Source organism: Vombatus ursinus, unplaced genomic scaffold, assembly GCF_900497805.2.
Source record: "Vombatus ursinus unplaced genomic scaffold, bare-nosed wombat genome assembly UNPS02009770.1, whole genome shotgun sequence".
Taxonomy (NCBI): domain Eukaryota; kingdom Metazoa; phylum Chordata; class Mammalia; order Diprotodontia; family Vombatidae; genus Vombatus; species Vombatus ursinus.
In genome coordinates, this window is record NW_020949548.1 from 17,031,329 (window position 1) to 17,046,500 (window position 15,172).

At 43.6% G+C, this 15,172-nt stretch overlaps 1 protein-coding gene across 1 annotated transcript in view; it reads right to left on the minus strand.

Moving 5' to 3' along the window:
• Window positions 1-15,172, minus strand: part of SOX6 (SRY-box 6) — a 364,739-nt gene that overhangs the window by 69,873 nt on the left and 279,694 nt on the right. Inside the window, exons 11-12 of the mRNA XM_027852618.1 lie at window positions 10,947-11,127; window positions 6,796-6,977 (exon numbers count right to left, since the gene is read on the minus strand). Coding sequence (XP_027708419.1) covers window positions 6,796-6,977; window positions 10,947-11,127 — 363 coding nt within the window. The remainder of the gene's footprint in view (window positions 1-6,795; window positions 6,978-10,946; window positions 11,128-15,172) is intronic.

Consider the following 15,172-nt stretch of genomic DNA (forward strand, 5'->3'; position numbering starts at 1 on the left):
CTTCAGATGGATCTATGCCTCCGTGCATCCTCACAGAGATTCAGGAATGTGCATCCCAGGTTGAAGAAATGTGCATCATACACACAGACACACGTAGAGTGTGGTACAAAGATGCTCCTGAACTAAGCCTTTGAATCTAACCTCTGACACATACTAGCTGGGTGATCATGGGACCTCTCTGAGCCTCAGTTTCCTTATGTGTAAAATGGGCAACACTATCCTTGTGGCACCTCCCTCGCAAAGCTGTCCTGAAGCTCAAATAAGATAAAGTGTGGCAAACGCTTCAGAAACTTTAAAGCACTACAGAAATGTCAGCTGCTGCTGTTAATAACTGAGTGACTTTTTTCCCCTCGATTGTTTCCCACTCACTCCGTTAAAACTGTGATTTATAGCTCTGCAATTTAAGTTGAATTAGATCCATAGCTTTTGATAAAGAGTGGGTGGCTTTGAAAAACAACAACAACCGAAGGGTTCCTGCTCAGGTATGGAGTCAGGGCAGCAGAGTATAAAGAGAGATTTCTGTAAAGCAGAAAGCAGAGAATTCTGCATTCTCAGAAAATAAACAGTCAGAGTCAGAAAATCTGGGTTTGCATCTCAGTTCTGCTACTTACTCTTAGGAGACTTTGGGCAGTTGGTGGTATATCTCTGAGCCTTAGTTTGTCTCATCTGTTTAGACAATCTACGACTCTAAAGTCTCTGGTTCTAGAGGTGTCCGAGGGCCCATCCACCCCCACGATTCTATGCTTCAATGACTGTACAACTTTTTAATAGGAGATTCATGAAGATGCAATTAGAATCTACCACCATCCTCCCCCTCTCTTTCCCCTGCTGCCATTGTATAAAGTACCCAAGGTGTTCACATCCTAGCATCTTGGCCAGAATCCAGTCATCAAAAATAATAAGAAGTTACTTATCTATAGCACTTTACAGTTTTGAAACCCTCTAGACTCATGAGCTCATTTGTTCTCATGTGAAACGGGGAGGAGAAGTAGTATTGCCCCCATTTTATAGGTAATGAAACTGAGGCTTGAGAATGTAAAGAATCTAACCCAATGTGCCACGGGTGGAAAGTGGCAGAAGCAGATGCAGAAGCCACACTTCCCAAGCTCAGGGAAGTGTACCATACTGTCCCTAGAATTTTTTTTTTCCTGCCTGGAAGATACTCAGGTATGAATTTCTATGTGACAAACTTTTGGTTGTATCAAATAAATGAAGCCTGGGATGATGGCAGCGTGTATGTGTGTGTGTGTGTGTGTGTGTGTGTATGTGTGTGTCTCCTCCCATGCACTAAGTGCACATACAGGGATAATGCTGTCACACAGAACAACACATTCAACTCTGCCTCGGGCGCTCCATGGGCTGTTGTCACATCAGACACTTCACTCACATCAGAGCTGAGTAACAAATGTGCAGCCACTAAACACATGGATCAATTGTACACCAAAGTGCTAATCCTGAGTCACCAAACTCTGTTCACCTGTGAGCAACACACGGCACCACCCTCCCCGGCCTGGCTGCTGGGCGCAGAGTTCATTCCAAACACGCCCTCATGAACAATGCCTTCACCACCCTCCTTTTCCTCACTGTTGGGTGGCTCCATTGATCTCACGCCTAAACTTATCCTGGCATGCAACAATGAGTATTTGAATCAATTGTGGAGCTGCAAGGAAACCACAACAGTGCCATGCTGAGGGCTGGCTTGGTGTCCAGTTTGTTTTCCACTTCTAATCAAAGGGGGCAGTGTTACATCAGCTGAGAGTCTGAGCGAGCCCAGTGGGTGAGGAGGACAGACCCGAGAGAAGCAGAGATTTCTGCATTTTCAGAAAATAAATGGTTCCTTCTGGAATTGGCAGGCCTAGGCTACGGAACTTCAGGGTTCAGCTATTTTTTCTCTTTTAAACTCCACATAAGGACGACAAACTATCCCTTTGCCAGGGTGAGTCTATACAGCACCACAAAGGAGAAAGAACACTGGGTTTGGAGTCAGGGGTCCTGGGTTCAAATCCCGTTTTTTACTACATGTGTGATTCTAGGCAAGTAACTTCATCTCCACTGTGCCTCTATTTCCCTCATCTATAAAAAGGAGAGAAATAATATTTGCCCAATAGCACCTTCCAAAGTGGTTGTGAAGGAAGTCTTAAAGAAATACTAGCTAGCTGTTTTCCTTGTCATTCTTCATATAGGAAAGCAGGCATTAAAAAAAATCCCAGCTGATTAATTCTGTCTTTTCAATTATAGGATTTAATGCTGGGAGAGAACCAAGGTCCAGCTAGTCCAGCCTCCCTCATAAATGATGAAGAAACTGAGGCTCAAAAGAGTGAATCATGGGAACAGAATCACAGAAGCAGTAGAATGTTTGATATAAAAGAAATACAAACATTTTTTCCTTATATGGGGACTGTGAATCATGGACTTGGACTTAGAAAGATACAGTTCAACCCTGCCTCAGACACTTATTAGCTGTATGACCTTGGGGAAATCACTTCATTGATGTTTGCCTCAGTTTCCTCATTTGTAAACTGACAATAACAGTGACAGCTTCTTTTTAGGGTTGTCATAAGGATCAAATAAGATGAAATGCAAAGCACGTTACAAATCTAGCAGCATAGGGCCTCATGTTAGGACCATTTCAAACAGAATGCCTTCAAAATAGACGAGAAAGCTGATAGAACAATGACATAACAATACCATCTAACATTTCCATAAAAAATATAAAAAATAGCTACCATGTATACAAGTTAACATATGTCAGGCACTGTGTTAAATATTTTACAATTATTACCACATCTTACATTCACAACAACCCTGGGAGGTAGGTGCTATTATTATCCCTATTTTACAGTTGAGAAAACTGAGGCAAACAGCGGTTAAGTCATTTGCCCAGGGCCACATAACTAGTAAGTGTCCAAGATCAAATCTGAACCAAGATTTCCTGACTTCTGGTAGATAGCACAAATGTTATATTCCCATTTCACAGATAAGAAAACTGAGGGTCAAAGAGGAAAAGTACCCATGTTACTTGGGGCAAATTAGGCTCAATTTCTGTATCTGTAAAAATGGAGTGAGGCAGCTAGGTGGCGCCATAGTGCATAGAGTGCTGGGCCTGGAGTCTGGAAGACATCTTCCTGAGTTCACATGTGACCACAGACACTAGCTGTGTGACCCTGGGCAAGTCACTTCACCCTGTCTGCCTCAGTTTCCTCATCTATAAAATGAGCTGGAGAAGGAAATGGCAAACCGCTCTAGTATCTCTGCGAAGAAAAACCCAAATGGGGTCAACGAAGAGTTGGACACGACTGAACAACAACAACAAAAAAATGAAATTGCACTATATGACTTCTCCAATCCCCTCCCACCCTGCAGCTGTTTGACTCTAATCCCTCTAAGCATCTTTGGGAGGCGGCAAAGATGCAACGTCAATACAGTCCTCTAGTACAAGTTGGTGAACCTACGGTGTGGTGAGACAAGGGACCTCCGCCTTCTCCCTGCACCCCTGAACAGTGAGTCCTGGAGTCTCAGATCACATTCATTCAGCTAAGCTAGTCACAGGCGAACACCTGAATCAGATCATGACAACAACTATCATCAGAAGACACCCTGTCATCACGTACACGCAGAGAACTTGTCCATCCGAGCGTTAGGGGTACGCTCAGGCACCATGTTTGCAAATTGCAAAAGCCAAAGTGACCCTGCCAATAATCCCTGCTCTTTCGCCACCAAGGCCCAGCTTCTCATCTCGCTCCAAATGGTGGGTCCTAGTTCTGTCTCTGCAGAAGATTCAGAAGCAAGAAACTGAAAACTCAATCTTGAATTGTCATACATAAAACACTCTGTGGATTACGTGTCAAAACAGAAAAATTTGGGGAGCAGTTTGGCTTTGAGTGGGGTCTAACTGCTCTGAGGAGTTGGAACTGGGCTTGAAATGGTGGAATTTTGTTGGTTGAGACAGCAAAGAAGACCTGACCAGTCACTTTTTCCAAAAGTACTTTGTGCTGGCAGGCCTTTCCCAACCCGTGGGCACACGCCACCATGCAACCATGGAGCAGAACTCCTCCCAAGGTGCCGTTACAGACTATTGTGCCTACAAGCTACAATCCCTAAATACCCAGGGACACAGCCAACCAGAACGCCTAGCAGGCCCAAAATCTTTCATTTTAAAGTGCCAAAATATGTATTTGTCCAACAGACTGTAACATCTCCAGGGGTAAATATATTTGTAGACACATATATGCTTGCAAGCATATTATAGATGCATATACATGCATTACATTGATATGCAATAAATGCATATGTATAGATTTATCACATTTAGGACAAAATTGGGTTTTATGTATATATCACATCAAAATGTCAGGTTTAAGTGTGTTTTAAAGATATAATTGGGAGTGGGAAAGGCAGAATATCATCCCTTGCCTACCACTCTCTTCTGTCTCTATCTATTCTTTCCAAAATAAAATCTTTAGAATTACAGAATCTCATGTTCTTATAGTCTATATGTAGTCTAGATATGGGGTCATGGACCCCCTTAGGCAGTCTGGTGAAGCCTCACGGACACCTTCTCAAAATAACATTTTTTAAAATAATCGAAGGAAATAGCATAAATTTTAGTGAAAACTTAAATTAGTTTTCTTTTTTTCCATCCAAGTTCATGAAACCCCTGAAATCTATCCACATATCCCCAAGGGCACTGGTGGACCCTGGCTTAAGAACGCCTGTTCTCTTAGATGAATGAGGCAAAATTCATATGAAAAGAAACTTGGAATTAGCTTATAGTATTCAAATTGGATCCTGCCTATGCTGCTGCTTCTATTCCATTCCAACCGTGCACAAGCCTTTAGAATCATAGGGTTGTGGTGTCTGACCAAGGGGTGAATCACGAACTTGAAGGGAGTTCCAGCCTAACACCAATTCACTCCTGAGGACAGAGATTTACCTGACTACATGGGGTCGAAGCCACAGATTCAACTTGGCACAGTGTGTGCCATGCTTGAAAACTAAATTCTGATCATGACACTGAATTTCCTTCAGTTTTTCTCCAAATCAAATCATCATCTACACATATTCCACTTTAAAGAACATAAATAAAGCCAGTATATGTATTTCCCTCCCGCCAAAAAAAATGCCCAAGGCAGCATCCCTTTAGACTATGCAATGATAATTTTGGTCATCTGAATCAAATAAGACTTTCTGTAGAGTAAGAACATGGGGATGTGTGAAGAAGAAAGCGTGGTGTTGGAAGACCTTGGTTCAAAATCTGTAACAGACGGTTCTTCAATATGTGACTATAGTTAACTTCATCTCTCTGAGTTCCTTACGTGTCAAATGGGCATGGTGGTTTTTGTTCTACTCATCTAACAGAACTGTGAAAAAAGCACTTTGCAAACTGTCGATTTAGCAACCTACCTATGGAGAGCTAGGGCATACTGGACAGCTCAGTCCTCATTACTCCAGCAGGTAAGAGGATTTTTTAAGAATAGGTTAATAGAGCTAAGTTGAGGCCACCACTAACTTTCCCTTCCAACTCTTTCCAGAGCTGGGAAACCCTGGGAAACCAAATGGGAGTGTATGCTTTCCCAAGTCTTCTCTTTCCATACCAGTTCCATGACTTGGTGCTATGACCTCTTCCCCTGGTCCCTCCAGCACCTCCAAGCCGGACAGGCATGATCCTCGTACTTTTCTCCCTCTTCCTTTTGTTACCCCATCAAAACCCACTCACAGCAAAATATCTAACATCCCCCTAGTTGAATGTAAGTTTCTTGAGGGCAAAGATTGTTTGTCTTTGTATCCCCAGCACACATTAAGTTTTGATCATTTTGTTGTTGTCGTTGAATTGAATTAACGCTGAGAGGTCAGTGGCTAATACCAGTGAGTAGATAAGAGTATCTGCTTTTTACCCTCTCACATCTCCCCAGGCCTGTCAAAAGAAATCGTCTGCTGATGTAACCCTGGTAGTAGGACAGAGTACACACAGATGTTGAGGGGAGGGGGGGAGAGGAGAAGAAGTACGAGGGGGGCGGGGGGCGACAACTATTTGCCCTTCCTCCCTCCCTCCTTCTGTCTTTCCATCAATGCCACTGACTGGCTGATCTGTCAGCCACCCATCGTTTTTAATTGCTACACTCTGGCTGACCTGATATGAATTGACAGCTCAGGCAGCCAGTGACAGGGAGGCTAGAAAGCTGGGGGACACTCGTCTTGGGGGCCTCCTTCTCTTCCCTCTATCCTTGGCCAATTAGGCGCAAGAAAAGTCCTGTCCCAGAAACCTACAGATACAAAGTGTCCGCTGTGGTCTTGAAAATTCACCAGTTTCCGGGAAAGTGAGCGCAGACACGCTGTGCCTGCAGCCTGGATCTCTGGGCCACCGCATCCCTAGATACACTAATTTAAGAGAGTCCATGTAGGAGGGGGAAGGGGAGGCCATCACACCCAGGCGTAGACTCGTGCAGTGAGCCTGTTAGCGTACGTGTACAAGCTCCAGCGGGCGCTGCCTGTGGAAAAAATGCGTGGGGCTGGTTTTTTCTTTTTTGCTGGGGGGGGGGTGGTTTTTTTCCAGGTTCTGTTGGAACTTTCGGGCTTGAGGCCACAACGCTGCAAACCCACATCAGCGATCGCAAAATGAGTGAGGTGCGCCCGGTGGGAGCGGCTCATGAAGCCGGGGGAGAGCAAATCTTCGCCTGGCGCGAGGACGCAGGTGTGGGCACCCTGTGGCCAGAGGTCGCCTTCATGGCGCTGCCCGGGAGCCCGGGAGCCCGGACCGAAGCAGGGGTGATCGCGCTTCTCCCCTTTCCTTCTTACCTTTTCACTCCTGCAGTTGTTCAGGCCAGTGTTGTTCATGGAGGCCAGCTTGCCCTCGATGCCGTGCGGCTGCTGCTGCTCCCGCTGGATCTGCTCTCTCATCTTCCGGGCCTCCTGGATGGCTTTCATCACCGTGTCCTGGTCCCCAAACAGGGCAGGCGAGTTGAGACTGGACAGGATATCTGCAAATACAGCATGCCCTTGTTAGGAAGCTTGGGCCGTGGCGAGGACACGGCCAACACCGTCACCGGCCCAATATCCTGCCAAATCCGAGATGGTGTGGATAGGGTCAGCGGCGGGGACAAGCAAGTGGCTCTCTGTTCCCCCCCTCCCCCCCACATTCTGCAACCTCTCAATGATTGGGGGGGTGGGGTTGATGCAAACACCCAGCAAGAGGAGCGGCATCCTTTCTGCAAACCCGCTCAAATTGAAGCGAATCTGCTTCCGTTGCTAGTTGGCAAGTAGGCAGGGACAGAGGTAGCCTTATCCTTAAACAAGCTCCCAGCTGAAAGCTTTACTTCTCTTGACCTTCTGTTTCTGAATCTGTAAAATGGGCACACAAAGTGCCTCCAGGAGCCTCCTTATAGTTGGAGGCTGGGCCCATATCAATGTCATCTATCACAAAGAATTTTTGAGTATTGGTGTTTCGTACCAACCACCTACTCCAGCTAATGTTTGTAAAGAGTTGTAGAAACATCAAATGCCACCTCACTGTGAGCTATTTAAATGAATAGTTATAATAATCAGAGTTGACATGGATCTTTATCCTTCAGAGTGTGCAAAGTGCTGTACATATGCTGTCTCATTTGATCTTCATGACAACCTACAAGGTGGGTGCCATTATAACTCCTATTTTTGTTGTTGTTCAATCCTATACAACTCTTCATGACCTTATTTGGAGTTTTCTTGGCAAAGATACTGGAGTGGTTTGCCATTTCTTTCTCTAGCTCATTTTGCAGATGAAGAAACTGAGGCAAGCAGGATTAAGTGACTTGCCCAGGGTCACACAGTTATAAGCGCCTGAGGCCAGATTTGAACTCAAGATGAGTCTTTCTGGCTCTAGGCCTGGCACTCTGAGCACTATGGCCCCACTTAGCTGCCCTCACTCCCATTTTACAAATGAGGAAATTATTTCAGGGAGGTTATGACTTACCCGGGGTCAGACAGCTAGCAAATGTCTGAGGAAAGAATCTAACCTGAGTGTTCCTGACTCTAAGTCCAATCCTATAAGCACAAACTCACTATACCATGTGGCATCTTTAGTGCTAAGATTATTATTATTATTATTATTATCCACTTGGGGAGTTCCTAGCACTCTTGGCCCACTTAGCTTTTACAGTGCCAGTTTGGCACTAAGGCACATACCCAGTGGCCAACCTTACTTCTCTCTACCTCTGAAGATGATTAGTTCTACATTTTGATAGGAAGGTGTGGGTGTGCTGTAGGAGAACGGTCTTCAGTATCCCATAGGAAAGCATCAAGGATGTGTTCATGAGTAAACAAGTGAAGAGGTAAAGAGAAAAAGAGAGGGAGAGGAAAAGGAAGAGGGAGCGGGAGAGACAGAGACAGACAGACAAACACAGAAAGAGACCAAGAGACTGAGAGAGAGAGAGAGAGAGAGAGAGAGAGAGAGAGAGAGAGAGAGAGAGAGAGTCAATCAGTCCAACCAGTGTAGGAAAGGATGGGAGGGAGGTGATCCATCGTACTCCCTACTGAAGCCAGGATCAGTCTCCAAACTGCTGCAGCTAGCTAGCTAATGAGGCATTCTGCAGACTGTGCTGCCTAAGTTATTTACAAAGAGAATGCCAGTCCCTGCCTGCCCCCCCCAACCCCAGCACTTGCTGCTCTCAGCCCCCGTTGGAACAGCGGCAGGGCTTCCTGCGTGGGCACAGCGTTAACAGAAGGACAAAGCTGGGAAGGGAGGGAGGCTCAGTATTGACTCTCCTTGCCATCCATGGAACACAGAGAGGAAAAAACGATCTCGAGAGAGAGAGGAGAAGTATCTATATCAAACAAACTAATTTTCCTCCATGAGTTGCATTTTTATTGTAGGCAAGATGAGTACTTTGGATAAGATTTTCCAGTTTTAGACCAAAAGATAGCAATTATTCACTGCCTAGTAAGTTTAGGCGGCTGTGGTAAAGTTTTAACTTGATCCACCTGTCTACAGCCAAGCTCAAGCACTCTCCAGCAGACAGACAGACGCAAGCATGTTCAAACTTAATGTCACCACACCAGCCAGCCAGCTGGGAAAAACCAGCTGGCAACGCACACAAGAACACACTGGGCAGGAGGGGCTGGAGGGTAGGGGCACATGCTGGTATGCACACATGTGTACATGCACACATCCATGTGGGGGGGGTTAAGAATTCCCATGTTATTCTCAACCTAACTCTGAGTAATTAAAAAAATCAACTTAATCATTTAGCAAATAAATAGATACAAATAAATATAAATTTTAGAAGGACAAGAGACTTATCTTTTTATCCCCAAGTGATTAGTACAGTTTCTGATACTTTTTTTTTAAACTGGATCCGTGATTTTGTTGGTATAGGGAACACTCAGTGAGAAAACTTCATCTAACAAAATGCAGATCAGCAATTGTTCTGTAGTTTTATTTTAGCGCAGGGATTCTTAACCTGGGGGATCCACATATAAGTTTCAAGGGGTTTGTGAACTTGGATAGAAAAAATATACACATCATTATTTTCATTAACCTCCAACCAAAATATAGTACTTCCTTCAATGATGAATGTAGTTAACAAATATTATTGAGAAGAAATCCACAGGCTTCACTGGACTCCCAAAGGAGTCTGTCTATCTCTGTCTCTGTCTGTCTGTCTCCATCTCTCTCTCACTCTTTCTTTCTCTCTTTCTCTCTCTCTCTCTCTCGCTCTTTCTCTCTATCTCTCTCTCACACACACACACACGTTAAGAAGGCCTGTTTAGGGGCATTGAAAAGTTAAATGACTTGACCAGTCATACAGCTATTGGGGTGTGTGTGTGTGTGTATGTGTGTGTGTGTATGTGTGTGTGTAAAACAGTCAGGTCTTCCTGACTCCAAAGCAGCCTCCCTAGCTACTCCATGATGCCTCTTAACCTTATAGTAGGCACTGAATTTAATTAAATTTAATAATCTGGTCTAAATCTCTCATTTAATACAGAAACTGAGGTCCAAGAAGGGAAGTGATCTACTCAAGTTCACACAATGAGTGACCAGACTGGGGCTCAAACCCAGTGTATCTGTCTCCAAATCTAGTTTTCTTCCCACTGGGACACACTGAGACCCGTTCCTCTTTCTTTTTTTTTTTTTCCCCTACCCATTCCTACCCATGTACATCCGCACACCATTATTGTGGATTAATCCTCCATCTACTACACACATAAAATTACAGGTGAAATGTTCCCCAGGACATTTGCATGTTGACTATGTTCACATTAAAATAACGTTTTATCCTTGCCCCTGTTCTCTCAAACCAAACCTTTTAATCAGATGAGCCTAATGTGCTGGCGTCCTGACTCAGATACTGAAAATGCCCACCTTGCTTTCCCGGTGGAACAAATGAGCTGGTCTAGGGGATATCTGGACTCTGTCTCCACCTCCCCTCAGGTCATGGCGGGGGATTAGAGGGAGGTAGCCCACAGTGCAGCCTTTTACAAAGGATTTCGGGATGGAAGAGACTTTGCATATGATTGAGCTCAGTCTCTCATTTGATAAGTGAGGGAATTTAGGGAGACAAAATGAGTTGCCCAAAGGCACACAGGTGTTATCATGAAAGACCTGAAATTTGAACCTAAAGTTTGCTTTCTTTCATTTCTTACATTCCTTCCTTACAAATCCACAGATTGTGAGCACGTCATCCAAGCCCTTCATTTTTCAGAGCAGCAGAGACATGCCCAAGATCACCCAGGTGGTAAGTCGTGGGGCCAGGATTCGAACCCAGGCACTAGCCCTCTTCCCATCCAACCTTGGAGGACCTTGGGACTTAGCACTGGAAGGCAACCAACCCTAGTTCATCTAATCCAAGGCCCTCATTTGAAAGGGGAGGAAACGAATGCAAAATGACTCGTCTGAGGTCGCTGGGATAGGAGCACCAGGCTCTCGGGAGGCAGAGCCATTGTTCTTGCCCTGGGCTCAAGCTTACGTTTACCTAAAGAGGATCCTCTTCCCAGGCTTCCTCTGATGGGGCTGGGAATGCCACTCTTGTTTGGCAGGTTTACCGGACTGGTTTTGCTGGCTGGGAAGAGGCTCTGCGTGGGAGATGTTGGGGACTTTGCCGGCTCGGCTGTCTTGGGTCGGGCGGAGAGATTCAGGGGCTGTGCGGCTTCATCCTACGAGAGTTTAACATAAATAATTATTAAAAAGAAAAAAAAAAGCAAGACAAATGAAACACATTATCACTTAGTAAGCCACAGTTATTTTACACCTCGGAGACAATGCCACGTTCTCCTCCAATAATAACAAAAGAAGCTAATTATCTACTTCCTCGAAGATTCATCGAAAGGAAACCTCATTAATTTCTCTGTGTTATGCTTCTATTTACATTAACTATGTAGTTGGATCATTCTTTTTGCCAAATTAAAATTTGAATTAGCTCACATTACAGCTTAATTTCCTAATGTGTTTTCAGAGATCCAAATTAACCTAGGGCATTTACAAAGAATTATTTAAAATTTCTAGGAGCTCCTCCGTGCTTCTGTGCATGTTCTCCCTGTAAAGATCCTGGGACTGACTGTGAATAGGCTCTGTGGCTAATTTTTTTTCCAAATCACAATTTTAGATTAAACAATTGCGAGCCTTTTTAAAATGGAAACATGGCAAGCTCCTCACCGCCCACCCCCCACCCCACTCCTGCCTCCTGGGCCCCTGCCCAGGACACTGCAGCTTGGCTGTGTCTCCCATGTGGCTTTCTGGGTGTGTGCACTCTTCATGGTCTATATCCTGGACTCTCCCCATGTTTAAAATTAATTTTTGAAAAGAGCAAGCAAGCATTGTAATTACATTTTACATGCCATGCTATATGCAATTTATTTTACATGCTGAAAACAGTGTCTTTCTCTCACTTTACATTCTGCACTGCTGATTTTTAATGGAATGTTTATTTTGAGACAGTGTCCCTTCCGCACTGAACACGGGACAAATTTCTCACTTTTAATTCTATTTCAGCTAGGCCTTGAGAGCCTGTCTTTCAGCCTACTTCTTCAGCTGGAGAACGTCCAATACAAAAGTACTCTAATGGGTGAGAGGTGGGAGGGGTGGAATGGGAGAGGAAAAGAGTCTACACACATTATATAGACTTTCACTTAAATGTTCAGAACTAAGAATTGCTTTGTTATATGTTAAAAGAAAAGTCCCTGGGAAATAATGAGTCCCATGCTGCTAGGGCCCCTGGGGTCTGAGAGAGAGCTATCTATAGTTAAAGGCTTTCACCGTCATTGTTCAGAGCACACAGCAGGACTGGGGACAGAGAATTACCTCCCCCCCTGTGCCCTAAACCATGTAAAAAGTAGGCCTAGCCCTGCCCCTCACTAGCCAACTGTCACTTTCCCTCTCTAGACCTCAGTTTCCTCATCTTTAAAATGAGGGTGTTAGAACCATCCAAAGGGCCCTTCCAGATCAAACAATGCACAAGGGAATGAGCAAAGATAGAGCAAAGAGAACCCAAAGAGGAAAGAAGGCAGATTCTTGGGCATGAAAACTGCACTGAGTTAGCTCTCCTCTAGAGGAAGAAGCACTGGTCAGCCTGGCTCACAGTGATCCTCGCTCTGGTAGTAATTAAAACTAAGGCATCAAACTATCTGAATACCCTGATTTCTCAGAGTTCACCATCATCTGTAGAGAGGCTTAGAGTTGTTGTTGAAACAAATCGAATTTTGTTGAAAAGCTTGAGGGCATATTTTTAAATATAATCATTTACTAAATTAAGATTTCTTCCCCATCACTTTTAAGTCAAAGGAATTTTGGAAAGGTGGTAATATTAGTAATAGTAGTGGTGATAATAGTAGTAGTAGTAGTAATAGCAGCAGCAGCAGGAATAGTAGTAGTAGTAGTAGTAGAAGTAGTAGTGGTAGTGGTGGTGGTGGTGGTGGTGGTAGAAGTAGTAGTAGTAATGCAAAATGTTTAAGATTTATAAAGTGCTTTATATTTCGTCTCATTTGATCCTTACAACCCTGAAAAGAAGCTGTTATTATTATTCTCAGTTTACAAATAAGGAAACTGAGGCAAATAACACTGAAGTGACTTTCCCAAGGTCAGATAGCTAATAAGTGTCTGAGGCAAGATTGAACTGCATCTTCCTAAGTCCAAGTCCATCATTCAGAGTCCCCATCTGAAGGAAAAAAAATTTGTATTTCTTCCCACCCTCACCAAAGAACAATATTTATGGCATCCATCTTACCTTTACTTAGCATCATCCCATGCAATTGTGTTTCAACTACCCTCCCTATGCTAATCCAGCTTTCAAAATATTTCATGTAAAAGCAGGGAAAGTGTATTCCTGAGACATTTGGGAGGCTCTCCTCATGGTTTTCAATAGAATGTCATCTGCGGCTGTCTTATTTTAAGTCTTTGCACACCCAGTATCTGGCACCTAGTAGTCACTTTTTCATTGCTGGTTGTATTGAACATGGATTGAATTGAAACCTTTGGCAAACTGTTTTGTGGCATCAGTCACAAAGTAAAGTGGCCCTTGGGACATTGATTCTGGAATTTTAAATGAAGATCCATCCCAAAGTGTGTGGAGATAAATCCACCCTGATGCCAACTCAGTTAGACAGACACAGCACATGACGTTGCAGTCTCACAATTCTCAAGGACAAAGAAGGACAATATTCTTTTCAGGAATAAGTAGCCCTCTCCCCTCCCCCAACAACTTTTACTTTGAGTCTTTTATCTATTTTTTTTTGCCCCTATGATGCTACATGTAAATGGAATAAATATAAAGGAGAAGGCTTCCTTTTTAGTAGAATAAAATATAGTTGAGTTAAATTATGTAGGGAAACCCCCAAGAATTTGCATGTGGTCAACTCTGTAATAGAATTCAGCTGGCCAACAAAGTTGGAATGGTACTGGCTTCCATTCCAGCAGATATATGCTTAAATATAACCAGGGAAAATTTTACTCATCCAGTAAAGGTTTGGTTTGGGACAGATCCATTTGGCTGGTTCACTTGTGAAATGACTTTTGCGCATTAAAGTACTCAATATTCAATATACCAAGTCACTGGTGTTTGATATCTCTCACACTATGGCAACTACAGTTAAACAAAGTGGCCTAGCTTCGCAGTGGAGAATTCTGCCTCTCCTTTGCCAATGTGAATACAAAGGATGTGAATAAATGAGATGGGGATGACCCATAGTCAGAGCTGTCTTATGAAATGGGAACTGGCCACGGGCTTATTTTCAGAGCTCCTGGTCATCAAATTCCAGTATTTGGAACAATGGGGCAAAAGCTGTGGACTACTTTTTTTTTCTCAAAAGATTCTAATTATATGGATTGGGTTTGAAGTCTTGATGGGGTGGGGCAAAAGACATCTGGACCTGTTTTTTCATCATCAAAGGGAACTCCTGGTGTGGAAAGTTTCTTCACCGGTGCAGATTTTCGACTCATATGCAAAACACAATCTTAGAGATTTGCCTGGAGAACTAATGCATTAAATGACTTGTCCATGATCACACAATTAGTATGTGTCAGGTAAGATTTGAACACAGGTCTTCCTGATTCCAAGGCTAGCCCTTTATGCATTATATCATGCTTTCTCTCTAATTATATGTATTCTATGAAAATTTCATTTCATCAAAAATATGCTAATTCTTCATGATACTCTCAGCACAGTCTTTGCTTTCTTGGCCTTTAATTTCTGAGGGTGGTTGTTGTTGTTTTTTTAAGAACTTTTATGTGACCTCAAAAGTTCACTGGCAATTTTGCAAAGTCAGATTGTTTCATCAAATCTGCCATTGCCAGTATCAAGTTCTGCCTGTTTCTCTTATTAGCATCAAGCCTATTCTTATTTGAGACCTATCAAATATCTTCTAAGACCAGGTTGAATAATTGCAGAATATATCGAGTACTCAAGTGCTTTTGACAAATGTTAAGAGCAAATGTTCGATCTTTACAGTCTCTTCACAGAAGAGGATATTTTACCAAGCACACGCATTTCTGTTGGTCTGTTTGGCTTTAGAAATACCACGTAGAAATCAAATACTATAATAAAAGGAACCAGTACCACCTATAGGTACCAGCTGCACCATGAAGTTGGAGGGGCATACCATGTTATTTCTATGCTGCTGCCAAGCCCTGTGTGGCTTCCTCACAAGGAATTATACCTGGCCACAGTCTAGATCATCAGAACACCCAGCAGCTCTGTGCAGTCCTCCA